The sequence below is a fragment of the Saimiri boliviensis genome, chromosome 11 (assembly GCF_048565385.1).
Source record: "Saimiri boliviensis isolate mSaiBol1 chromosome 11, mSaiBol1.pri, whole genome shotgun sequence".
In the NCBI taxonomy this organism is placed as follows: Eukaryota; Metazoa; Chordata; class Mammalia; order Primates; family Cebidae; genus Saimiri; species Saimiri boliviensis.
In genome coordinates, this window is record NC_133459.1 from 55,334,012 (window position 1) to 55,360,070 (window position 26,059).

Below are 26,059 nucleotides of genomic sequence, written 5' to 3' on the forward strand. Positions count from 1 at the left end.
TCCATGGCCAGGGATTACTTATTGAACATCAGAGACAAAGCAAGCAGACACCTGAAACAATCAATGCCCAATAAAACAAAGTAGGATGAGAATTCTCTTAGTTCTTTGATAGCAATATTCGTTCACTCATAGAAACATTATTAATTGTTAGGATAAGTAGACACTCTGAAATAATGAAAAAATATTAAAAATTGATGAGTTATTTCAATTTTCCTTCATTTGAACTCATTTATTAATTCAATTAATCTCTCTAGTTCACTTAAATTCTTTCCACAAAATGTCACATTTCTCCTAATTATTTTCTCATAGAACACTTCTTTTCCTTCATTGCAGTTTTCACAACTAGTAATTATTATTATCTCAGTCCATCTGGGCTGCTATAACAAAATGCCATCAATCAGGAGGCCTATAAACAACAGAAATTTATTTCTCACAGATCTAGAGGCTGGGAAGTCCAAGATCAAGGCAGTTTCAGTGCCTGGTGAAGGTCCACTTCTTAGTTTTTACAGGACTGTCTTATTGCAGTGTCCTTACACAGCAGAAGGGGCTAGGCAGTCTCTTAGGTCCCTCCTTTAAGGGCACAAATTCCATTCATGAGGGCTCCATTCTCATGACCTAGTCATTTCCCGAATTTCCCACCTCCTCATGCCATCACCTTGGGGTTAGAATTTCAATGTATGAATTTTGAAGGGACACAAACATTTAGATCATAGTATATATATTCAGTCCCACATCTCCTGTGACAATTTAAGGTCTATCTTTTCCTGAGAGATAATAATCTTCAGGGCAGAAGTCAGGTTTATTTTGTTTATCACTGTAGCCCCTGAGGCCAGCCTCGTGCCGTAAATATTACAGGGCCTTAGTAAGTAGCTGTGATTAAATAAGTGAATGAATTGAAGAATCAGTTCATAGACGAGGTGCACATTGGTCAGCCTCCCAGAGCGGAGGGTGAAGAGGCCAAAATCCACCTCCTCTGACCCATCCCTGGGAGAGCCAATCACACCAGCCAGTCTCAGAATCCCACAGCACTCAATCATGCCTCAAATAGAGACCATGTTAGGTAGCACTGAATTTTCTATTTATCCATCAGTTTCCCCTATTAGACTGTGAGCTCCTTGAAGGCCAAATCTACAATCCTAGGGTTTAGTAGGTACTCAAGAAATGCCTGGTGACTGACATATATATTGATGCTTCAAGTCCTTCCAGAGTCCTCAATCTTCTTAGAGTGACAATAAGACTTATGTATAGGAAACAACTAGAGGAAGTTTTAGGGAAATTAATTGTTGAGTTAATGCCAAAATATGTAGCACACAAAATAAGTGCTGAAGGAGGACAAGTAGGAGAGAGATTTACCTTTCCATGAGTCTGTATGTTGTGAATGGCACGGGGCTTTCCTCAGGCCCTGTTCTTTTCAACTAGGTGAACGGGGAATAGATCTCTCAGACAGAAATTCAGCATAAGACAAAGTCTGAAAGTGAGAAAGAAAATTGGGTGGGGGGTGTGCAGCTGCATATATGTTGGGAATGGGGAGTGGGACTATAATGCATGTAAATAAAATGAGGCACATGAAACACTTGGCACCATGCCTGTCACACAAGATATTATTAGCATCACCCTTATTATCATTATTATTAAGACTTTATTAATTAAAGCATGTGATTTAGAAGTTCATTTCTAAACTCTTTAGATCTTCTGTCTGAAAGAAGAAAAAAGACTGTCTTATTGCTTTTCATCCTGTCATTAATTTGCTTTTTACTTTTTAACTTATATTAATAATTAACCTACATTCATTATTTACGGAGTAGTGACAGTTACATGCTAGAAAGTGACCAGGGGCCAGATTGACCAGGCCACGTGGGCACTTTACAGAGAACATTTGATCTTGACCTAAAAATGCCTTGCTTGCATGTTAGAATCACCTGAGGAGTTTTTAAAACAGTGATGTCTACAGGCTGCACCTCAAACCAATTAAATCTGAATCCCTGGGGGTAAGGACCAGACATTTGTAGTTTTTGTCTGTTTGTTTTGTTTGTTTTTGAGACAAAGTGTTGCTCTGTCACCCAGGCTAGAGTGCAGTGGCTGGACCTCAGCTCACTGCAACCTCCGCCTCTCAGGTTCAAGCAATTCTCCTGCCTTAGCCTCCTAAGTAGCCATGGCTACAGGCACATGCCACCACACCCAGCTAATTTTCATATTTGTAGTAGACATGAGGTTTTACCTTATTGGTCAGGCTGGTCTTGAACTCCTGACCTACGGTGAGGTGATCCACCCTCCTTGTCCTCTCAAAGTGCTGGGATTATAGACACGAGCCACCACGCCTGGCCTGACAGCCTTAGTTTTAGAAGTTCCCCGAGTGCAACCCAGGTTGAGACTCTTGAGAGTAGAGGAATCGTTATATGCACATGGGTAACAGGGACAAAACAAAAGAGAAGGGACAGCAAAGTTATTTGTGCTATTTTAACTAGTCTTATGCGAGATCTCTTACGGTTTGTTTAATAACTCCCATTGTGCAGCTAAGGAAACTGGATCTCAGCGAGGTTGAGCCTCATGGGTCGCAGAGCACAGAGCAAGCCAGGTCACAGAGCACGCTTTGCTCTTGTCTGCAGGTGGAGGGATTTGGAGGAAAGTGTGTGGGACACAGGGGAGAGGAAGAAACCAGAGGCTCATGTGGGAGGTAAGCGTAGTAATCTGGGCACAAGATGAGAACTCTGAGATTATGTAATTGCCTGGATCATTTGTGAGTGAAAATCACCAGCTGAGCGATGCCATCTTCCTATCTTCTGAGCCAGAGAACCCAAGCCAGTGTCTGTCCCACTCCTTTGAGGATGCTATGTCCCTAGAAGCTTTAGAAATTAAAATACAGTGGCAGTTTCAAACATAGCAACCCTTTACTACATCAGCAGCTTTCCGTCTTCAAGAATGACTGGCTCTCACAAAGCAAAAAGCATAAAATTCATCCGATGCATTTTCCCTTAGGTCTTTTAAGATCTATGGTTTTATAGGTAGCGGGTGTAAATACATGGTTTAAAGACATAATCTTCAGCTTGACAAGGTGTCTTTTGAAAAGCAAATTAATGACAGAATAAAAAGCAATAAGGAGAGGCTTTTTTCTTTTTTTCTTTTTTGAGAGAAAGGAAGATCTAAAGAGTTCATCATTCAGTGAATCTCTTCTGAACTATATGCCTTTAGGGTGAAGAAAATGGACAGAGAGAAAGGGTAGGCTTCAAAAGCCACATTGCAGAAATGAGAGATGGCAAAGTGAAGCTGCTGAGTGCCATGAGAGGAAGGGGGTATGATACGGATTAGCAGAATGGCATGAAGAAAATTTACAGTGCTATTCCTTCACTTCAGAAATGGGCAAAACACTCTCTGGAGATCTCTTGTGCAGGCCCCATGCTGGGTGCTGGAGGTTCAGAAATGGATCAGACATGGTCCCATCCCTGAAAGAATTCAGGGATGGAACCATGCAAGAGTCCATCAAATCAAGTTAAAAAAATTCCTCACTGATGGCAGTCTGGTAAGGGAGATCTGTGAACAATGGCAATAGGTCCCAGGCAGCAGGAAGCCCAGGGGCCCGTGGGAGATAACCAGCTGTGGGAGCAGGGCAGGCAGCCAGGACATGGCCAGCAGAGTCTCAGACACAGTAAGAGTTGGAGCATCATAGAAAGCAGAAGGAGGGGCTCAATTCTTCAGGGGAAATGTGTAAAGTGACAGAGCTGGAAAACCAAGAGATAGAGTGCGGGGCAATTTTTGCTCAGCTCTTTGGGTAATGGTGCTGGAATTTGTCAGGCTGGAGATGACTGAGTTTGGAATTTCGGTTTGGTCATTGGGCCTTTCCTGAGGGCAGCCAGTGCTTGGTTCCAGGGAGATTCCCACAGACAGCCCCTTTCCTGATTACCCCGGTATGCTCTTGGGCTTTCAGCAGCCCACAGCTATTGCTATAAAGGCCATGAATTTCAAACTGGATTCATAAAGCACATCTCTGAGGCTGACGTACCCCCTCCACCTTTATCTCTCTGATTGGATTCTGTGCTAGAAATCTATTGTCCCTGATGTGAGGAAGAAAGCTCTGTGTGACTAGCCCTCGGCTCCCTTTCATTTCCTTCCCTTCAGTTATTCATGCTGCTCCAGCCATGCAGGCCCTTTTGCCATTCCTCATGCACACGAGGCCCTCCCTTCCTCAGGACCTTTGCACCTGCTGTCCTCTCTGCCTGAGATGCTCACCATCTAAGTGTGCTCATCCACAGCTCACTTCCTCATTTCATGCAAGTCTTTGCTCCAGTATCATCTCTCCAAAGACCTTCTCTGTCCAACCTATGTAAAGAGGTTCACCCTTATCTTCGTTTATTTTTCTCATGCAGAATTACCATTACCTGACATTATAGATTTGTTTATTTCTTCTTTTTTTCTTCTCATATGCTATGGATGGCATGTTTGTGTACTCCCAAATTCCTATGTTGAAATCCTAATCCCTAATGGGATGGTATTAGGAGGTGGGGCTTTGGGAGTGGGTAGGTCATGAAGATGAAGTTCTCATGTTGGGATTAGTGTCCTTATTAGGAGAGACACAAGAGAGCTTGTTTCTTTCTCCAATCTGCTGTGTGAGGATACAAGAAGAAGGTAGCAGTCTACAAACCAGAAAGAGTGACTCATGAGATGCATATGAAGCTGGCACCTTGCTCTTGGAATTACCAGCCTCCAGAACTGTGAGAAATAAATGCCTGTTGTTTAAGCCATCCAGTCTACTGTATTCTTCTATAGCAGTCTGAAACTACTAAGACGGTATGACTCCCCCCCATTATTAAGCAAGCCTTTTCATGATTAGATCCCCAGTACCGAATAGTATTTAGCCTCAGTAAGAGTTGAATAAACATTTATTGAATTAAAAAACTATTTCCAATGTAGTTCCCCAAATAGGTCAGGCCTTTTATTGCTTCCAGTCTTTACATATACTATTCCTGGAAGCACTACCTCACTCCCACTTCTCCGCTTCCATCTTCTCCTAGCCCCTCACCAGCACTCTCCATGGTATAGGTTAGGTGTCCATTCATCTGGAAAGCCAATCGTGACCCCTTCCATTACCCCACACTTCATCAGGTCCTCCTCCCTCACATAGCTCTGTATTCCAGCATTTTCCATGCTCACTCCATCCCTATAGTCTAGTTGTGTGTCTACCTGACACAGTGACTTCCTGCAGAGCAAGTGGGGAATACTATTTACCACCGAAGCCCTAGCACCTAGCATCATACTTCGTACGTAAAAAAATTTCCAGGAAGAGTTTCTTGGCTGCTATTGTCTCTGGTATCTCTGTGCTGGAGGTAAAGACTCTAGAATGGCTTTTGTGTCTAGCATACAGAAACTTGTGAGGTGAAACCTAATGGAAGACACTTTCACAGGACTGCTGAGTCCTGCAACCTTCCTGGTATGTCAGAGGACAGCCAAGCTCACATCATTCCTGAAGGCTGCACAGATTCAAGAGAGAGCCCAGCTTTTTCACCTTAGTGAAGGGAAGTCCATCAAATCTAGTTAAAAGTTCCTCATTCATGATCTTAAGATTTCCCCTCTTCCCCTGGGAGAGATAGAGGAAAATATGTTTCCCTTCTATATTAACAGCTTAAAATGTGAGATAAATCCTCCCATCCTAACCTGTTTTTAACAAATGGACTCTGCTGACCAGTGGCATGATACATGTCTGACAGGTCTATTTATCCATTCTATTTCTTTAGCGATAGCAGCTAAGAAGTTTTATCTATGATTTGTCTCCCTCCCCCATTCCCATTTTCCTAACCAAGCATGTGGAGCAAGCATTTGATGGATGGGCAGTGTTTGGGATAAAAGGGGCCAGAATCAGATAGTTTTCAGGATGTGAGCAAACTGGCTTATTAACAAGGAGTCCTCTGGCAGGAGGTGGTGAGGGAAGGAGGAGTGGATACAAACAATGGCCAATGATGGATGAAGGAACACCTGGGGTTGCAAGGTGTAGACTTGAGATAAGTGGTGGATGCAGCCAACAGCGATAATGGGAGCGCCCAGGCTCCAGCACGGCCTCCTAGGCAGAGGTGAATGTCAGACCAGCCACTTGACTCCCTTTGACAATCCTCTGAGAATTCCCGACTGCAAATGCAATCACTATTTCTTTCCATTTTTCTTTTTGTAAAATGCATCCACCTGCTGAAAGAGACAGATACTAGGCAGGGTAAAAAAAAGGCAGAAGTTAGGCGGTACTGCTTTGTTCAGCACCCCGAGAATGTTCATCCTCACCCTTGTGCGCTGGAGTTTAATGGCCTCCTTTTCTAATGAGGACACTGAGGCCAAGAAAGGAAAAGTGACTTGCCTCAAGTCATGCAGCTAGGAAGTAATGGCGTTGGGGTGTTACACCTCTGCCTATCTATTGCAAAGCCCTCCAAACCCACTTTGTTTTTCTGCTGCAGGGATGTCAGACCAAGGGCCTTTCTCTGCCCCTTCCATATAAGCAGGTAGGTGGGCATTTGCTCTACGGATGAAGCTGGACCTGCCTCTGCTGTTGTAGGAGACGTGAGGACTGAGGCTGTAGCCCTTGGACTGAGCTCTGTGGCTTTCAAGCTGTGTGGTCTTGGGCAAAGCATTCAGGTTCTCTGAGGCTCTGTCTCATCACCTGGCAAAAGCAGATAATAAATCCTTCCTGTTGCAGGCATTGAGAGGATTAAGCTGGATGAGGTGTGTGAAAGTTCTTTGTAACTCGTAATACCCTCTGCAAATATTAGTTATTATGCTGATACATTTTCCCTTAATAACCCAGAGCCTGGGATATAAAAACCCTCCATGCCCTTTATTAAGACATTTCCTAGGAGCTAAACTATTTTATGTCTTTTTGTTCTTGTATGTTGTAATGGGTTTTACACTGAAATGTCTTTAAAGCAGTTTTAAATGACTTAAAAAATAACCAACCTGTGGTTCTTGTTGATGTTTTAAAAATCCCTGGAAATGATAGTAATGACATAGCTTAATTATTGACTGCTTACTAAGTCCAGGGTGCTCTCCTAAATGCAGTAATTCACATAATGTTCACAAAGCCCCAGGAGGCTGATACTGCCACCATCCCCATCTTACAGATGAGGAAATGGAGACACACACAGATACGTAACTTGTATAAGGCCACAAGGTAGTAAGCCACAGAGCCAAGCTTCAAACACCCATAGTCTGGCTTCTAAGCACTATGCTATTTGGTTTCTCTCTAAGCTGTCCTTCCAGTTTTGCCTAAAAGGTTTTGATAACACCCCCCGGCATCTCTACAAACAGATCCCCAAGTTTTTTAATACCTCACTATTAAAATCTGGCCTAACATTTAAGAATGATAACTCAAAGAGGAAAACACAGCATAGAAAAATCTGATTTCATGCCAACGTTCAATAAACAGGGAATCTCAAAGACCTAATGTGTACTATGCCAATGCGTTGCCATTAGGTTTTATGTGGCCATTCCAGGTTTAAAACTAATGTAGAGATGAGAACACTGAGGATGAGGCAGAATGTTGGAAGTTGCTTTTTTTTTTTTTTTTTTTTAAGTTCCTTTTTCCTACCCCTACCATGTAGTAGGCAGGCCTTTTAAAATCTCTTGAGCCTTGGTTTTCTCATCAGCTTGTAAATGTGCTTCTCAGGGTTACTCCACCAATAATTGCAGAGTTTTCATTCCCTTCCTCGGCAAAGCTTCCTTGGGGATTCCTGGCTGTCCCCAGGAAGTGTCAACAATATCATGTCCAAATGGGTATTTTCAGTCCCTTCGTGACATCAGCTGTTTTTCCTTCCCTTTGATTTCACTTTGCTCTTGCACTGCTGACCACAAAGCCGCGTGGAGGTGCCTATCATTCACTATTACGTGGGTTTCCTCTATCATAGGGGTTGCTCTGTCCCTACTCTCATGGTGCCACTATCATATACCACAAATTCACTGAAGGTTCTCCCCAGTATGAGAAAGTTCTTCCCTAGGCCCTACTCATTCCTTTCATTCACTCATTAATTACACAATTATTTATTGATGGTCTATTTGTGCCAGTCGCTGAACTTATATGTTAGCGCCGTAGTCCCCGTCCCTGCCTTCGTGGATGCTATATTTGAGAATGAATAAGTAACTCTGCAAAGCCTACAAACACTGATGAGTAAACATGATGTCACAGAACAAAATAGTATCTCCATTTTCAGACTTTCAGACTTATGTCTATTATAATGGGGGAAGTACAGGGTGAAATGAAAACAGGGAGTAGACATCTCTCTCTTAACCTAATGGGAGCAAGGACGGCTGTAGGAAAGAAGAGACAGCTGAGACCTGGAGGATGAGTGAGAAATTGGCTTCAGCAGGAGGGTGAGTGGTGGGGCTGCTGTGTGCAAGGTCCTATGGCCAGTATGTTTCCCCACCAAGGTGCAGATCATAAACGTCCTGAGGAATACCACACTGATTCCCCCAAGAGCTTTCTGTGCCAGGCCCACTTTCTCCTGAGGACTCTTTTTAAATAAGTGCCTGGGAGCAGGCCAGAGTCCTCTTCTTTAAGACAGAGATGACTTTTCCTTCTGTCTGGATTCTCTACCAGCAAGTGCTCTTTCTCTTGAGCTCTCCTGACTTCTGTAGTTGACTCATTCGTCATAAGGATCGGCTTTCCATTTCAAGTTTTCTCTACGTGTCATCTAATGATTCTATTAATATCTACCCTATGACGTTCAGATGAAGCCTGAATAAGATAATGTAGGTTAAGAGACTTCATAAACTGGGAAGCACTCTATAATTGGCAGCTATTACTATTATTGCTATTGTTAAACTAATTATAATAATTATTATTCCTGCAGAAGTTATGTTATTAGTCCAAGGTCACACGGAAAGCCTCCCACCTGGACATTAAGCATACAGAGCTAACAGCATTTCAAAGATTTATGCTCTGAGATGCAAAAATCTCCCACATCCAGGTATCTTGTGCTGTGTTCAAGCTCCCAGGACCACAGCCAAACTGCATTGCCTGGACTCTGCCCCTCGGATACTACAGCTCCTTCACCAGTACACCAGTGTGAGCTGTAGTTTTCAAGATTTTCCAAAAGCACAGTTCGCATTTATTTTGTTTAATTCTTACATTATGTTTCAGCCTCCTCCAAAATGCATTTGATTGCAGAAAGAGCCACGTGGGGAAGTTCAGCTCACAAATAAGAATATAATTACTACACAGTTTAGCAACGCCTGGGCGTCACCCGGGTATTCACCGGTGCTCCAAAATTCAATTGTCTCTCCTTCAAGACTATATTTAATAGGATAAACAATTTCTGCTAAATGCAATAAATGTGAACCTGGGCTGTCATCTCCATAATCAACACAAATTTCCCATTAGAAACAGTGGCTGTGATTGAGATTCAGAATTTAATTTGGCAGTGCTGCTTCAACGTGCTAGTGTCAGCTTCATGGGAGCCTCCCATCAACTAAAGACAGAATCGCTCTTCCCTGTCTCGAGGGAATCTTAAAAGAAGATAGATTATAACTCAAGAAAATTATACGGCCTCAGTATAATGAAAGAGATAAAACATTATTGGATTATCCTGTTGAAATAACAGCAGACGGCAAAGCAATAATATTAAACCAAACAAGGGCCCAGACCCGTCAGCTCAATTGCAGGGGCCACGGGGAAGTGGGAAGGCGGGCAGGATCGCCACACTTGATGCAGGAACCCCTGGCAGTACCAAAGCAGCTCCCTCTGATGGCTGCTCTGTGGACTCAATTCAGATAGCTAGTTGGGCGAGATTGCTTTGTGCCAGTAACCAAAGCTTGGTGTCATATTTTAAGGTCTCAGGCCCCAGCATCAGACCCAGTGGTCAACTCTAAGCAGATGATTTTGCTAAAAATCAATGGTTGAATCAATAGGATGAACTAATTCGCCTTTAACCATCTGCTTTTTACCCCACCAACTTTATTTCAACAAATTCACCTGAAGTACTTCAGTCAGACAGGAGGAGCTCAAGAGCAAAGAAAGACTTCCAGGATATTTTAATATGATGGAACGAATTAGAGAAATAAAGCTTAAATGCTCACCTGACAATCCAGAAAATTAAATTTTTATTTCTGGTAGCCCAGAGAAAAATTGTCTTCTTATTCTCTCCCTCAAGCCTCCCTCCATACCTGCAAAATGGTATTTGCACAAGAGTGTAAGTGAGCAAAGCAGAAAGTACAGTTTTGTGGGGGAGGTAGGGAACCGTTTACCTTGCACATACCCAAAGCCATCAACTTAAAATTCTCTTTCACGTATTTCCTCTTCCGGCCACCATGATTTTCTCTTCTTTTTCAACTTTCTCTGCTTCAGGGATCAGTTTCCCTGGCTCTTGTCTCCAGCTCAGGATCTTCCCTGGGCACCTATCCATGCCACTCCTTTATTAAGCACAATTCCACTCTGACCCAGAACTCCTGCTGCCAATATGGACAACCACACCCTTCCTATGCTAAGCATCCAAGTAAGCTGGGGGACCAGGGTCCTCTCTCCTCAGAAGGGAATGACTGGCGATTTGTCAATCACACACACACGGTAATTTCTGCTGCATTTTGTTTCATGAAACATTATTTGTTAATCAGATACTCATTTACTGAGAGGTGAGAGAGCATCGTGATTAAGAATTCAAAACTCTAGAGCCTGAGTTTACAGCCCGGGTCTGCCACTTTCTAACTGTGTTAACAGTGAACAAATTGCTTAAGCGCTCTAAGCCTCAGTTCCCCCAGCTGTTACAGCATCTAGAGGATGGAAGGGATTAATACACAGAATTCATGGCTGACACATAGTAATCATCCAGTAAACAGGAACTACCATTATTATTGAACAAGACGTTGTACTCATCAAGGAAAGAAAAAAATTAATGTTCATTCATTGATTCATTATTAAGCACCTACTACATGCTAGTCACAGCTAGAGAATGGAATTGAAATGTGAACAACTTCCTTCCTGGCTGGTAGTCAATATGAGTGAAATAAAATTGTAGTGTGAGTAAGGTGAAAATTACATAGACGCTTAAGCCTTTAACTCAGATTTCTTTAAATCGACTTGCATTTTACAGGCTAATATCTTTATTTTAAACAGCTTGCATGGCACTGCCTCCTGCCCTTCTACGAACCCCAGGTGGAAGCTGGTGTAGGGATGAGCTGGCCTGGGTGCTTGAGGGCACAGGCCTCTCACTGTATGCATCCCATTGCTGTATCATCTGCTAGGAGCATTCCCATCATTAGCAGTTAAGTGTTTCTGAAGCAGGGCCTGGGCAGGGGCTGCCCCCATTTTGAGGAGGCGGATTGTGACACTGCCTTTGTCTTGTCTTATGTCCTCCAGAGCATGAAGACCAATTTGACCAGCAATTCCACTTCCCATCAATAGTGATATCTATAAGAAAGAAGGTCAACAAACATCAGTTAGCCCTTCTTATATTCCTGGTGCCTTACTGGGATTGGATGAGGTATGTAAGCCAAAAGGTTTTGGGAGTCTGCATCTCTGAGCTCCCTGCTGCAGCGGACTGGCCAGCTTCCTGGCCATTGTACTTGTCATGCTCCTGCCTACCACAGGGCCTTTGCATATGCATTCCCCCCTTGCCCAGAAAACTCTTCCCTCCTCTAATCACCTGGTCAATCCAGTTCGCCTGTTGGATCTCAGTGAAAGGGTTATTTCCTCAGTTAAAAGCTTCTCTGACCACCCCCAACTCCCCATCAACTGTGACTCCTAATTCTCCTTCAATTCCTTGTATTTTCAGTATCTGAACATTTTGTAACAGTTGCTACAATTTAAACTTTAAAGACATTTATGGGACAATTCAAAGGATATTGACCTTCCTTTCCAAAGCACAATCTCCATTGTGACAGGGACTATATCTGATTTGTTCACCCAGCACCTAGGCTGGCACACAGGAGGCCCTTACTAAATGTGTGTTAAGTGGATGGATGGATGGATGGTTGGATGGATGAATGAATGAATGCTTTCCAGCTTAGACAGTTTCCAGCTGTGGGATGCTGGACAGGTACCTTCTTTTCAGCTTATGTAATGGGAGCTGTGTTATCTACTGTGAGTGTTGGATGCTTGGTGCTTTCCACTTTCTGACACTTGGCTTTCACTTGAGGATTTTAGATTGTTGGTGAGATTGGTAAGTCATCAATGACTTCAATCATGATATATCCTGTGTCCAGCTTTGCCACTATCTCACAGTGTAATTCTGGGTAAGTTACTTAAAAATGAGAGAGTTGGAGTGCATGGTTTCCAAGGGCTCGTCCCACCCATAGGAATTCTGTGGTTGTGTGACTGCACACTCACTGGGAAGATGACTGCTTGGGGACTAGTTGAGGTGAAAGAGGAGAGTGTGGACAACCTTGAGGATTTCACTGGGAACATGAGAGTACAGGCAGGAGTTTCAGTTAAAGGCTTTGGGGGCAGACCACTGTTCCTGAACCTGGGTTTCTACTGTGTGACTATGGCATGTTAGTTAGTGACCCATCAAACCTAACTGTGTGACTATGGGCACGTTAGTTAGTGACCTATTGAACCTCAGTTTCTTCATCTATAAAATGGGAATATCAATGATATCTTCATGGGGTTGTTGTGAGGATTAAATAAATATATATATATATATATATGATACAAAGTAACAATGTGCTCTTTAAAAAGTAACCAATGTTTATCTTGCTTTTCCATTGTGTCAGTTACCATTCCAAGTGCTTTATGTGCCTTCTTACAAACTCAAGACAACTCTATGAGGTAGTTAATATGATCGTATTCATCTTACAGTTGCAGAAACCGAGGCATCAAGAGGTGAAGTATCTTGCTCCAGGTCACAGTTATTAAATGATGGAGATGGAATTTCAACCCAAACTGAGTTTAAGCACTCAGCAAGATGTCTAGTATACAGCAGTGTCCAATAAATGCTTGTTGTTTGTTTTACATGTGCTATTTCCATATTGAACAGTATCACCAAAAAGTCACAGAAAGGAATGAAAGTGAGAGAGGAGTGAACGGCTGAGGACTCATAATTATATGTTAAACTGGCCAAAAAATTTGAGAGCTGGAAGGGAGCCCAATGGTAGTTGAGTCTTTCATTTGTTAATTCAACATGTCACTGAGCAACAACAGTGCCTGGCTACTGAGACACAGAGGTAAATGGGACATACTCTCTACTCACAGATGCAGGGGAGCTAGATAGACATGCCAACCCAAAGCACAATGCCTAGAGAGCTATAGTAGATATATGTTCAAAGTCCTCGGGGAGACAGCAGGAGGAATTAGCTAATTCTTTGGGGATTAGAGGAATTTTTGCAGAGGAGGGGGTATCTGTGCTAGAATTTGAGGGCTGAATAGAAGCACACTAAGCAGAAAAAGAGGGTAAGCATTCCAGAATGACCCAAAGAGATGGCTTGCAAACGCCATGCATTGATATTTCTCTAATATAAAGCACTCTGTGTTGTAAAAAATAATGAAATACGGAACAATCAAGGGCCAGGAGGGAGCTCAGGTTTCCTAGTATCCAGCCCCACACTCCACACCCACACCTTGTTCTTGTTCTGGTGAATTATTCTCTGGACCTCCCCAGAGTTCCTTTTCCAATCAACTTACTCTTCTGATAGGAGATCTCACAGGCTAGGCCTTGGAATCCAGCAGGACAGATGCAGTCACAGTGTGATTCTGAGAAGACAAGGCAGAGAGAGTGTGAATCATGCCAGGTGGAGCAAAGAACCCCTGGAGCTCAGCCCTCCACATCATTGCACTTTCATCAGGTGAAAACAGAGCCCATATTTAGTTAAATGACTTGCTATTGGCAGGTTCAGTGCCAGGAATATCCACTCCTTTCCTGAGGGCCTTTGCCATAAAGGGGTGTTGATTGCCATCCCTGGGAATACATGGAATTGTTGGGTACAATTACTCATTAGCTGACATTTGACCCATACTTAAATGCTTACAGTGTCAGAAGCTACATTAGCAGTCATTGAGGCCAATTGTCATTGATGTTCAATTTCATCCCAAATAATTGCCTAGCCTAGGCTTGAATACCTCCATGATGGGGAACTCATTACTCTCAGATGTCTCATCCAACTTTTGGCCAGTAATGACTCCTGGGAAGTGATTCCCTATGTGAATTTGTAGCCTGTCAAGGAACTTCTCATCTGAATCACAAGAAATCTCTTTCTCTTTACAGGATTGTCTGTCAAAGGTCAGGACCTGCAAATATTCCAGTCTCTGGCTCCATATTCTACCTCACCATCACTCTCCAGCCTCAGTTGCATCCAAGTTTCTAGGTCCAAATTTCACACAAGGCAAGGGAGATTTTAGCAACCCTAGATTAAAATCTTGAGCTGATGAGCTGACCCCACTTGCTTCAGAACTAACTCTCACCTAGGGGTCCTTGTGCTGAGAGCAGAACTTCTAGGCCTTATGCTCTCACTTATGTCTTCTCTGCCCATGTCCATCCTGTCCAAGGAGCCAGAGACATATTCCTTAATTGCAGTCTGCAACTAGACTCTTTCTGCCTGAGAATACATCTTCTTCTCTGTCCCTTCTGTGGAGCTGACTTCATCCTCTGGTCTCTGCCTTGACTCCAGTTGGTTCCCTGAGCTGGACTTGCTGTAACCATCTGCTCTGGTGGCCCTGTTTTGTGTGTTGGCTGGCCTCTTCCTCAGAGTCTTGATAGCCTATCCCAACAGGAGCATAAGATTCCAGGCCCTCACCCCTCTCAGTCTGCTCTGCCCACTCCAGTGACCCCAGACATGACTCTTGAGTTTAACAATCAAGTTCTAGTGGCCCATCCTTGCTGCTGCCCCCAAATCTTATTACATATTAGTCAGGACATGCACAAAAGGCTTCTCCTGCTCAGCCCAGGCCCTCTTCCGGGTAGAGATTCTCTGAGTCTATTCCCACTCCTTGCTGTAGGTCACATGATCTCAGCCTGCTCCTGTCTTCAGCTTAATGATGCTGTCACCTGCAGTACCCTTTGGGGCTAGAACCCAGGTATACTGACAGCAAGAGTAATATCTCCCAGTGGACTAAATTCTGACGTTTTGGTCAATAAAAGCAGGCAAATGGCTGGCCCCTGGTCTGCTTCAGATTATGGCTTCCACAAGGGAGACCAGCTGCTTGAAAGTGGTACCTTTCAGGACAGGGACTCCATTCCCTTGGCAGGAAGCGCACTGGCAGGAACTAACTTCCTTCTGGAACTCCTCCAGCGCCTGCTTCATGTTCTGCCTCACTGTGCTGGAATACGCAAAATCTGTGGCTGTCACTAGTTCATACAGAGGCTCCACCTGGAAAGGGAAAAGGGCATTGATTTCAAGAGAAAAACATTTATCAAGTCGAAGTGTAAAGCAAAACTACAAAGGAATGGACCGGGATCAGTGCACAAAGACTGCATGTGGATTCCTATGGGACTAGATGGATCTCCTGTCTTCTCTCTGCCTCCCCTTAGCTGATAAACACAAATTAGCTCACTCAAGTTCAGGTCAACAGACACTTAGAATACTTACTAAGTGCTAGGCATGAAGCATAGAAAATGAGTGAGATAAAATCCCTACTCCCAAGAAACTCAGAATCTAGAGAGAAAGAGAGACAAACACAGCAACAGATGGTTACCACTTGGTGGTTACAGGCACCAGCAGAAACTTGTAGAAAGAAGCAGGTGAGAGCAGAAAGGAGTGGATGGTTCATCTATCTTTGGTGGGGCAGAGAAGGCGATTTTCCAGCAGCTCTTTGGAAGGATTATAGGAGTTCTGTCCCAACATCACTCTCCCTCCAAATCTATTAAAATCATTCCCATCCTGCAAGAGTCACCATCAGGAACTTTCCAGAGCTCTAAAGCTCACAGAACACCTTCCCTCCATTAATCACTCAAGATACTGTCTGCACTACCCATCTGATACAAATCCCGTGTTTCTGACTGCTCCTTTATGGTTGATACTGTTTTTGGTTTGGTTTGGTTTTTACATGGAGAATTCCCCCTTTTTCTTTCTTTTCTGATTAGACTATAAGCTACTGGAGGTCAGGACAATGTCTCAGCTCTGTGTTTCTAGGGTCCAGGCTCCAGCTAAGTGAACATAGTGGCTGGATGGATGTAGGGGACGAAGGGCCTCATTAGGATAACGGCAGGGGGCATGATGAGAGGGTATGGCTGTCAGAAGCATAGAGGAAGAATGAGCAGATGTGGCTCACTCAGTGGTCGTGGCAGTGTTTGAGAGGGAGAAGTCACAGATAGATGTGGCATTGCTTGTGGGTTAGAAAAACCAGAGGTACAGTCCAAATAGATGGTTAAAAATGTTCCCTCTTGGCTCAGGTTTCAACTCCAGGGCCAGATTCCTCTCCAGATTTTGTTTGTGATTCTGCCCTAATCCAGCCCTGGAAGAGTTTAGGGTCTCTCTAAATGCAAGCAATCATGACTAATAGAAGCCTCCTGTGGGAAGAAAATTGCTTCCATTTCTTAATGCATCTGACGCTGACCTTCGCTCCAGTGGGCAAAGCAAGGCCCCTTGGTGGTCCCATTGTCTCACCATTTTGTGGTCAATGAATTGATCCGAAGGCTGTTTGCAGAACCATCCAACCTGCTGGCCACACAAGGGGTGGGGGTGGGAGTTTGGAGAGAGAAAGAGGCAAACTCTCTTTAAACCAATGAAGAGCTCCTCCAACAATCTGCTTTTGCTCCCAAAGCACCTTGAAAGGCTGCCATTAACCATAAAGGCACTTTCCTACCAGCACTGAGATTTGCCGCAGGAGACAGAGGAAATCAGAGGCCAAACTGGAATAAACCTTCCATACATACCGTGTCCCGGGAGCTGTGTGGAGGGCTACAAATATGATCCTGCTTCATCCTTAAAAAGTAGCAATTATCAGCTCCATTTTAAGGTAGGATAAGTAATTTGATCAAGATCACACATCTCATAATATGGTATTACCAGGGTTCTATTCCAGAACCTGTGTTTTTCCTCTTAGTTCACAATGATCATTGATAAAAATGGCTCGATCATTCCCATTTATAATCTCTCTCCTAGGGTTCTCCAAATTTTGCAAGCTATGGTTTGACTTGCAGCTTAACATCAGCTCCTCAGGACTCCACTTTGCCTTTTTAAACTTGATGCAGCTCATTCATCTGTTCTTTGAGTCACTGCTCACTTTCCCCATCTTTTTTCTTCTCTCCTTTAGTCCTCCCTCCTTACCTTCTGTCCTCCTTTTCTCTTCCACCTTCTTTCCCACCTCCCCCCAAACACACAGTTCTAACCACTCACATTGGTCATTGGATTCTTAGCATACCTGCCCTTGTGAACATTTTCTTTTATCCTATTGCAGCAAAGGAATGGTGAGCACTGACTAAACTCTACGCAAGTTTCCATACTAAATCTGGGTGTTCTTAGCGATAACAAAGAATTGTTACCATAGCTAGCATTTATTAGGTGCTGAATTAAATACTTCACACACATTATCTAACTTAATTTTTACAACAACCTCATGAGTTAGTTAGCTTTTTGTTTCCTTGTTGTACAGGTGAAAAAGCTAAGGCACAGAGACATTAAGGAGATTGACAAAAGTCACATTGCTAGTGAGAGGTGGAAAAAGGATATGACGTGTTAACGCTGTGGTCAGTTTCCTTTCAGGGTATACTTTTGGGAAGGTAGATGGAGCTATCCAGAGGATGGGTCAGTAGCTATTTACACCAAATTGGTGGCATAAGAGCAATTTTATGTCTCACTTCCTCCACTTAACATCAGAATATGAGCATTTTCCCACATGATTCAAGCATCTTTGATAAAATGATTTCTCAGTGCTTCAGAGTATCCTTCTATATGGATGAGCCACAGTGTATTCAACTCTTCTGTTGGATATTTCCTTTTTTAGGACATTTGCTTTTTTTCTTTTCCCTTTTGCTACTTCAAGTAACAAAATAAGACAAGACTTTACACATACATCTTTACCAACTTGTCAAATTATTTCTTTAGTAGATTCTTGCATTGGGGGTTGTTGGATGAAAAGCTATAAACATTTTTAATGTTTTGGATATATCTGCTTAAATTCTGTTCCTAAAGAATTGTATCAAATTATATTCCCATCCTATTTTACAAAAATATCCATCTCATCACAGTCAATGCCATTGAATATTGTAGACTTTTAATCATTGTCAATTTGACAGGTAGAATATAATACTGCAGTGTTACTTTAATTTTTATTTTTTATGATTACAGAAGTTAAACATTTTGCATCTTTATAAGCCAACTGAGAAGTGTTCATCTCCTTTGAGACATCTTTTTCTTCAAAATGGTATCACTCTTTACATATTAAGGATCTCATTAGTGGTAAAAAATTTTTTTTTTTGGTGTGTTATCAGCCATTTAGTTATATTTGTTGAGGGTTTTCTTTATCTTTCCTTTTTTTTTTTTTTTTTTTTTTTTTGAGAAGTCTTACTCTGCCACCCAGGCTAAGTACAATGGCACAATCTCAGTTCACTGCAACCTCCGCCTCCAGAGTTCAAGCAATTCTCCTGCCTCAGCCTCCCAAGTAGCTGGGATTATAGGCACACAGCACCACATCCAGCTAATTTTTGTATTTTTAGTACAGGTGAGTTTCACCATGTTGTCCAGGTTGGTCTTGAGCTCCTGACCTCATGTGATCCACCCACCCCAACCTCCTACAGTGCTGGGATTACAGGTCTGAGCCACCACACCCCGCCAGATTTTCCTGTTTGAAATTCAGGATTTATTTTTGCAGGTGAGCTCTATCAGTCCAAATCCAACCTTGTCTTTCCAGGCATATGAAGCCACAACATTTGTATTTTAACCATTCTCTGGACCAGAGTAATTTGCTTTGAGAAAATCTTTGAGTAATTTGCTTTGAGAAAGGTCTAAGAGTCATTATTACTGCTTATTAAATATTTCAGCTTCTTTTCCTTCTGGGAACATGGTTAGGCTGCATTCTTGCTCTCTTTGAAGGTAGGTTTGCAATATGACTTGTTTTGACCAGTGGCAGGTGAGATGAGAATGTCACTTCAAGGTTGAGCCTTTTCAAACAGAGTGAGGTGACTTGTCCCACTCCTTTATTGTCACAGCTGTGGTCATCTTGGGAGCACATAACAAGATGCAGCCCCCATCATCTGGATCTGTGAGCAACTACATTGAGCAAATCTGCTTTGTCTACATGCTTTGGACATATGTGATTGAGAAATAAACTTTTGTTCTACCAAGCTGCTGAAACGTGGAGGTTGTTACTCTGCATCATGACCTAGGCTGTCCCGATCTCTGTGTGAGCACCATTCATTATCATATTTTTTCCCTCCTGCCCTGGGCAATGCCAATAATTCATACAATGGCCTCTCCATCAGCATAGGTCCCAGACCACAACCTAGCTATCTTGACTAGCATGGAAATGTACATGGATGACAGACTTTGTGACAAGGATTACCAGTTAAAGACAGGACATTCCGTTTTATTTTAATTTGAGATTAAAAGAACAAATCTTTTTTAAGTTTAAGTATATCCCATGCAATATTTGGGAGATACATATACTAAAAATTATTCCTTATGTATCTGATATTTAAAAATTTAACTGAACTTCCTGTGTTTTCATTTGTGAAATCTAGCAACCTTTTATGTGACTCCTTTAATATCTAAAATGTCTTTGGAATTCCTCAGCCATTAATGGCCATTTCACTAGGCCATAAGTTTTTCCTTCAAGACTTCACAGTTGTCGCTCCATTGTCTTTAAGCATTTCACATTGCAAAGAATTCTAGGACCAGTTTGACTTGTATTCCTGTAGGATATATTTGTTCCTAAAAGTAAACATTTTCACCAGGATGTGTTTCAGTTTTGTTTCATTTTCAGCACTTTGGCTTAGTTTTCAATGAGCCGTTCATTCTGTGTTATCAGCTCAGGGAAGATTCTCTTCTTATGTTTTGATTAATGTGTTTTCACATGTAATCTTGTCTCTTTCTTAGAAAAAACTCTCTGTTTTAAGATTTCTATTCCTGTACTCTCTGTCCATCATATTTCTTTTCTGCCATTGTTTTAATCTCTTTGTCTCTTGCATTATAAGAACATGTTTACAGCAGCTTACACATCCTCTCTCAATTTTCTGCAGTGTCAATTCTGTCTTTTATAGCTTCAAATGTGGGCTTTAATTCTGCTATTGCATGCTTGATTTCCCGTCTTCAGCCACTTGTCTTTTCATCTGATTAGTATCTAAACACCTCAGCTTTTATTTCATAAATTCTTCATTTTTTTGAATTTTATGAAATCATGGAAAATATATTCTAAAATTTACTTCTGTTTTTCTGTTTTAAGACATCATAATTTCCTATATCATGAACATAATTTCCATCTTTTGTGTTCAAATATCTTCTTATATGTTCATTGCTGTCTCTTAAGTCTTCTTTGAACAAAGAGCTACCTATGACTAAAGTTTAAGAATGGGTTCCCCTGTGGTCTCCTTCCCTGCCTATCTGCTTCTATAGAAATCATGTTTTAGGTCTTGAGCTTGAAGACTGGTTTATATAATTAAGCCTTGGCTGAAACTGTTGCATCTAGAAATTGTCTACTGGGCTCTGCTGTCCTAAATCAATTGCCACTCCAGCTACCTGGTAAGCTGGCTTTGCAGGGAAGAATTATTCTGACATAATGTGAAGCCATCTGCAATTTCCTCTTGCCAGAAAAGAATGCTTGTGAGAGTGGGATGCCCGGAGTATGTATTTCCAACTTAGGGTAGGAAGGTACAGAGGTATGTGACAACCTTCAGTGCTCCTGCCTCCTCCACTCCTGCAGCACTCCCAAAACATCTCTGATTCTCTAACACATTCCACATCACATCACATGCTTGGCATTTGACATTTCCAGTGCCCAGGCAGGCACATTTAACCGACCTGAGTAACCAGGGCATTTATTTGGTTTTCAGTTTTTTTAAAAAGATTCAGGTAAGATATCACAGGAAAAAGAGATAAAGGGTAGGGATTTATTTTCCCCTGAACTCTCTGTTCTCTCCCATGACCATCTGTGATGCCCGACCAATGCCACCACGGCATCAGCCAAGCCCAGATTTCTCAGGAGCTCCTGCAGCTCAGCTGATTTGATCCTTCTCATGTTTGCCAGCAACTGTACCCTAAGTGCAACTGCTGAATAAGTGCAAAGGAGAGGATTTGAATGGCAGCCTTCTTGTTCTGCAGAAACTATGTATTTAACATGCAAATAAAGAAATCACCCGGGCTGGAGACTGCGGAGTCTCTCATCAGAGCTCCAGCCCCTCAACCCTCTACCTTGACTGCAAGGTGGAATCTCCAGTGGGTGGGTACTGGCCCATAATGACTGCACAGACACTGGCAAGAAGAGCATGGTGTAAAGATGTGCTATGGGTACCATGCAGAAGTCCCCACAGGCAAGGATCTACCATTGCTGACATGTATGACAGTCCTGGCATAACAACCATCCTTTTAGTTTAACATTGTGGAACTCCTCTAGTTTGAGTGACAAGTGGTTAGAATCATTATTTTTTATTCACCAAGCCCACAGGAAAGTCTAGAGGGGAGGGAAGAAGTCAACGCCTTTTGGTTGAACCAAATAGACTCTTGAACAGCCAGTGATGGATGCAAACTCTCTAGCCCTTGATTTTTGTCAATCACAACATGGGGATAAGAATGATTAATTTGCTGACGAGTGTGGAGATTAGATAAAATAACATTTCTAAATGTTAGATGAAAAAGCATTTCTAAAGAGGGTCATGAATGTATTAGGTGCTCAAGACATATTAGTTGTTGTGATGTCTTATCTTGGCCTGTAAGATAGTTACGTGTGTGTATCTTACTGTACCTCAAAGGCTGTATGTTTTATACTTGCATCTTCCTCTATTTTCCCCTAGTACCATATTTCCTATAGCATAGCAGAAATTTAGCAACTATTTGTTGGTTGAATGCATAATGTTCAAATGACTTAATAAATGAGTGATTCTTTAATGAAACAAAAGGAATATTAATTATTTAATTAAATTGATTAATAAATAAAATTAATATTTCTTTTATTTCATTAGAGAGGCTAGAAGCCAGGCACAGTAGTTCATACCTATCATCACAGAACTTTGGGAGGCAAAAGTGGGAGGGTCACTTGAGGTCAGGAGTTCAAGACCAGCCTGGGCAACATAGCAAGACCCCCATGTCTACAAAAAAAAAATTTAATTAGCCAGGTGTGATGGCATGCACCTGTAACCCCCACTACTTGGTAGGTAGAGGCAGGAGGATCACTTGAGCCCATGAGTTAGAGGCTGCAGTCAGCCAAGATCATGCCACTGAACCCCAGCCTGGGCAACAGAGCAAGACCTTGTCTTTAAAAAAAGAAGAAGAAAAAGGAGCAGGCTAGAATTAGAAGCTGATTGTTAGTTTCCTTTAGCAACTTGGAGCCCAAGTGAGAGGATGTCGAGGGTTTCTAGGTAGTACTGAGCAGTGTGTTATAATTTATTTATTTCAAATATATTTTCTTTCTTTCTTTCTTTTATTTCTTTTTGTTTTTTGAAACAGAGTCTTGCTCCATTGCCAGGCACCAAGCTGGAGTGCTGTGGTGTGATCTTGGCTCACTGCAACCTCCGCCTCCCAGTTTCAAGCAATTCTCCTGCCTCAGCCTACCAAGTAGCTGGGACTACAGGTGGACGCCACCACGCCCAGCTAATTTTTGTATTTTTAGTAGAGACAGGGTTTCACCATGTTGGCCAGGATGGTCTCAATCTCTTGACCTCGTGATCCACCCACCTCAGCCTCCCAAAGTGCTGGGATTACAGGCGTGAGCTGCTGTGCCTGGCCTATTTATTTCAAATATATTTTTTACTATCAAATGTGTGTCTCAAAATTAGGGCCTGGGCATTAGTGATAGCTGCATTTCATACCTTGGCTCACAGTAGGCCCTCAAAAGCTATTTTGCAGATGGAGAAAAGGATGGGTAGAGCAGCGCTGCATACCTTAACTTTGATGATGGCTGGGTTGTACTGCACAGCGTCTCCCCACTCCTGCATCAGGTCTGCTGTCGGCAGCTCCTTGTACGCCAGGGTGGTGATGTGCTCACTTGCCCCTCCTCGTACCAGGACCACCAAGTCCTCCACCATGGTGTTCCTCTTTTTTCTGTCTGGAATGGACACAGACAGCCAGCAGATCACAAAGGATACCCCTTTGCCCCCTAGAATATACTGCAACCCAACCAACAATTTGATTACATCATATTCACTGAACTTGTCTGAGAATTGTGCATAGACTAGACACTTCCTTGCCCATGGGGCAGTCATGGTGCATGGGGCAAAGGTAAACTCATCCAGCCATAGGTAACAGGCATTGGGGGCAGGACAAGAAAAAAAAAATTATCTTGAGCAGCTGTAAGTGCTAGTTACTGAGTAAGCTTAGGGAAGACAGATGATAGATTAGATAGATAAATAGATAATATGTAGGTAGCTAGGTAGATAATAGATTGGTAAATAGGTAGGTAGATCAGAGAGTAGATAGGTAGATACATAGATAATAGATCCGTGATAGGAGATAGATAATAGATTGGTAGAAAGATAGATAGATAGAGGATAGATAATAAATAGATAATAGGTAGATAGATAATAAGCAGTTGATAGATAGATGGATGATAGACACACAGACAGAGAGATGGATAGATATAGAAACAGATAGGCTACATTATTTTCTTTTATTAGACAGCAATTTTAGGAGCCCAGCATTATTAGCTCTACTTGTCCAATTATGGAACTCTTCCTCGAATTGTTAAGTGACTTGCCAAGGCCTACACAGCTAGTAGTTGATACATTTTAAACAAGGTCTGTCTGGTTTCATAGCCACTGTTCCTTGGTGAAATAAGTTTCCTCTCCCCAAATTGGCTCCTGCAGGTAGAGTGTAGTAGAGCCCATATGATTGGAAACTGATTTCTTCCTCTCCTCCACTCACCCTACACACCTTGACCAGGCATGAATCCAGCTCTGACTTTGTCTAGCCTTGTGGTTTTGGACAAATCATTTATACAGTGTGAGATTTCTTTTTTGTTCTCATCTGTAAAATGGATACTCTGCATCCATAAAAAGAATAAATGTTAACAGCTAATAATTATTGATTATTTATGTGTTAGTCACTAATATAAGTGCGGTATATGTATGAATGCATCTAATCTTCACTATGAAATAGTAACTATATAATCCTCACTGTGCAGATAAGAAATCTTGGAGAGATTGAAGTACTTACCAGACAGCCCTGTCCAGACCTTAAGCTATCTCACTTCTTTGTGTGAGATGACAATTGTGGGAAAATTAATAAAGGCTGTGCTAAGCATGTAGTTGACACATACTAAACAGTGACCACTATAAAGCAATTATTATTTGGACTTAGTGAGTTTCCCAGAAAGCTCTCAATCATATCAGTGGGCAATTTCCATTCTAATGTCTCTAAATCCCCAGTGCCAAAAGAAGTGGTGTAAAGCAGCCCAGCATGTTGGCTCATGGTCCCAGCATTTTGGAAGGTCAAGGAACGCAAATCACTTGAAGTCAGGAGTTCAAGACCAGCCTGCCCAGCATGGCAAAACTCTGTCTCTGCTAAAAATTCAAGTATTAGCTGGGCATGATGGCATGCACCTGAACCTGGGAGGCGGGGATTGCAGTGAGTTGAGATTGCACCACTGCACTCTGGCCTGGGTGACAGAGTGAAACTCCATCTCAAAAAAAAAAAAAAAAAGAAGAAGAACTGGTATAAAACAGCTCCTCAAGTCTGAGCCTGCAACACCTGAGCATCATTCAAAAGTTGGGGGCATCTCGACCAGGCTTGGTGGTTCATGCTTGCAGTCCCAGCACTTTCGGGCCCAGTATGGCTGGTAGATGGCTTGAGCCTGGGAGTTTGAGACCAGCCTGGGCAACATGGTGAAACCCTGTCTCTATAAAAAATAAAATTAGCTGAGCATGATGGCATTCACCTGTAGTTGCAGCTACTCAGGAGGCTGAGGTGAAAGGATTGCCTGAGCCTGGAAGGTGAAGATTACAGTCAGCTGAGATCACGCCAGCCTGGCAACACAGTGAGACCTTGTCTCACACACATACACAAAAAGGCTGGGGGAGGGAAGGAGTTCTCATCTACTGCCAACAGGAGTATAAATTGGTACAGCTATTCTAGAAAACAGCTTAGCACTATCTAGTCAAGTGGAAAAAGCCCAGCCTCTACAACCCAGCAATTCTAGTCCTATATGTATTCCCTGGAAAGTCACTTGTCTGTGTGCACCAGATAGCTATGTAAGATGTTCAGAGCAGAATCGATATAATTGCTTGAAAGAGGAGATAATCCAAGTGTTCATCAATAGTAGAATGGACAAAGAAGAAGCGGTATAGTCATACAACAAAATAGTATGCAGTGACAGAAGTGAACTAACTATAGTTATACACAAAAACATTATGTTGAATGGAAAACACAGGACTGGAAGGATTATATTTCATCCACATAAAGTTCAAAAACAAGCAACACTAAGCCATGTTAGCGGTACGTTAGGTGGTAAAACTCTAAAGAACAGAAGGACATAGTTGGCATAGAAGTTGGGATAGTGTTTGTCTCAAAAAGGGAGGGAGATGTTGTAATCACTGGAGGCACTAGGAGGATAAACATTAAGTGTGGAAGTCACAAGCCCCTGTCACTCACCTTTTATTTCATTCAGAATACCCCTGCATTTGCCTACGGACACACCCAGCTTGACGTAGACCTCTTCAATGGCACCGCCAATTTTAAAATCGTTTTTGGCACAGGCATGGACGTTGCTAAGAGTATAATCTGAAGAAAGCAAGGAAAAAGGTCCATGACTTAAAAGGTAATTCACTCTGTCACTTTTCCTTTGACGGAGTTCAGAGGCCTAGCCCTTGTTGGATGTCACAAGGATTCAGGTTCAAATAAATAGGTCACTAGCCTGATAACAAGAAATGCAGACAGCAAAAGGCACCAGGGCAGAGACCTCATAGAGCGCAGACCCAACTTCCCCTTTCAGCCTCCTCCCAATGCTCTCTGAGGATTTTTGCTGACTTCCAAAGAGGGGAATGCTCAGTCATTTTCTAAAAAATTTGATCTCCCTGTTGATTCT

The 26,059-nt window shown here is 42.5% G+C and overlaps 1 protein-coding gene across 1 annotated transcript in view; it reads right to left on the minus strand.

Annotated features, from left to right (window-relative positions):
* Positions 1-11,005: 11,005 nt before the first annotated feature.
* C8B (complement C8 beta chain) overlaps positions 11,006-26,059 on the minus strand; it is a 37,407-nt gene continuing 22,353 nt past the window's right edge. The window contains exons 8-12 of the mRNA XM_010348524.2: positions 25,627-25,755; positions 22,923-23,086; positions 15,108-15,261; positions 13,580-13,648; positions 11,006-11,368 (exon numbers count right to left, since the gene is read on the minus strand). Of these exons, the coding sequence (XP_010346826.1) occupies positions 11,217-11,368; positions 13,580-13,648; positions 15,108-15,261; positions 22,923-23,086; positions 25,627-25,755 (668 nt within the window). The 3' untranslated portion in view covers positions 11,006-11,216. The remainder of the gene's footprint in view (positions 11,369-13,579; positions 13,649-15,107; positions 15,262-22,922; positions 23,087-25,626; positions 25,756-26,059) is intronic.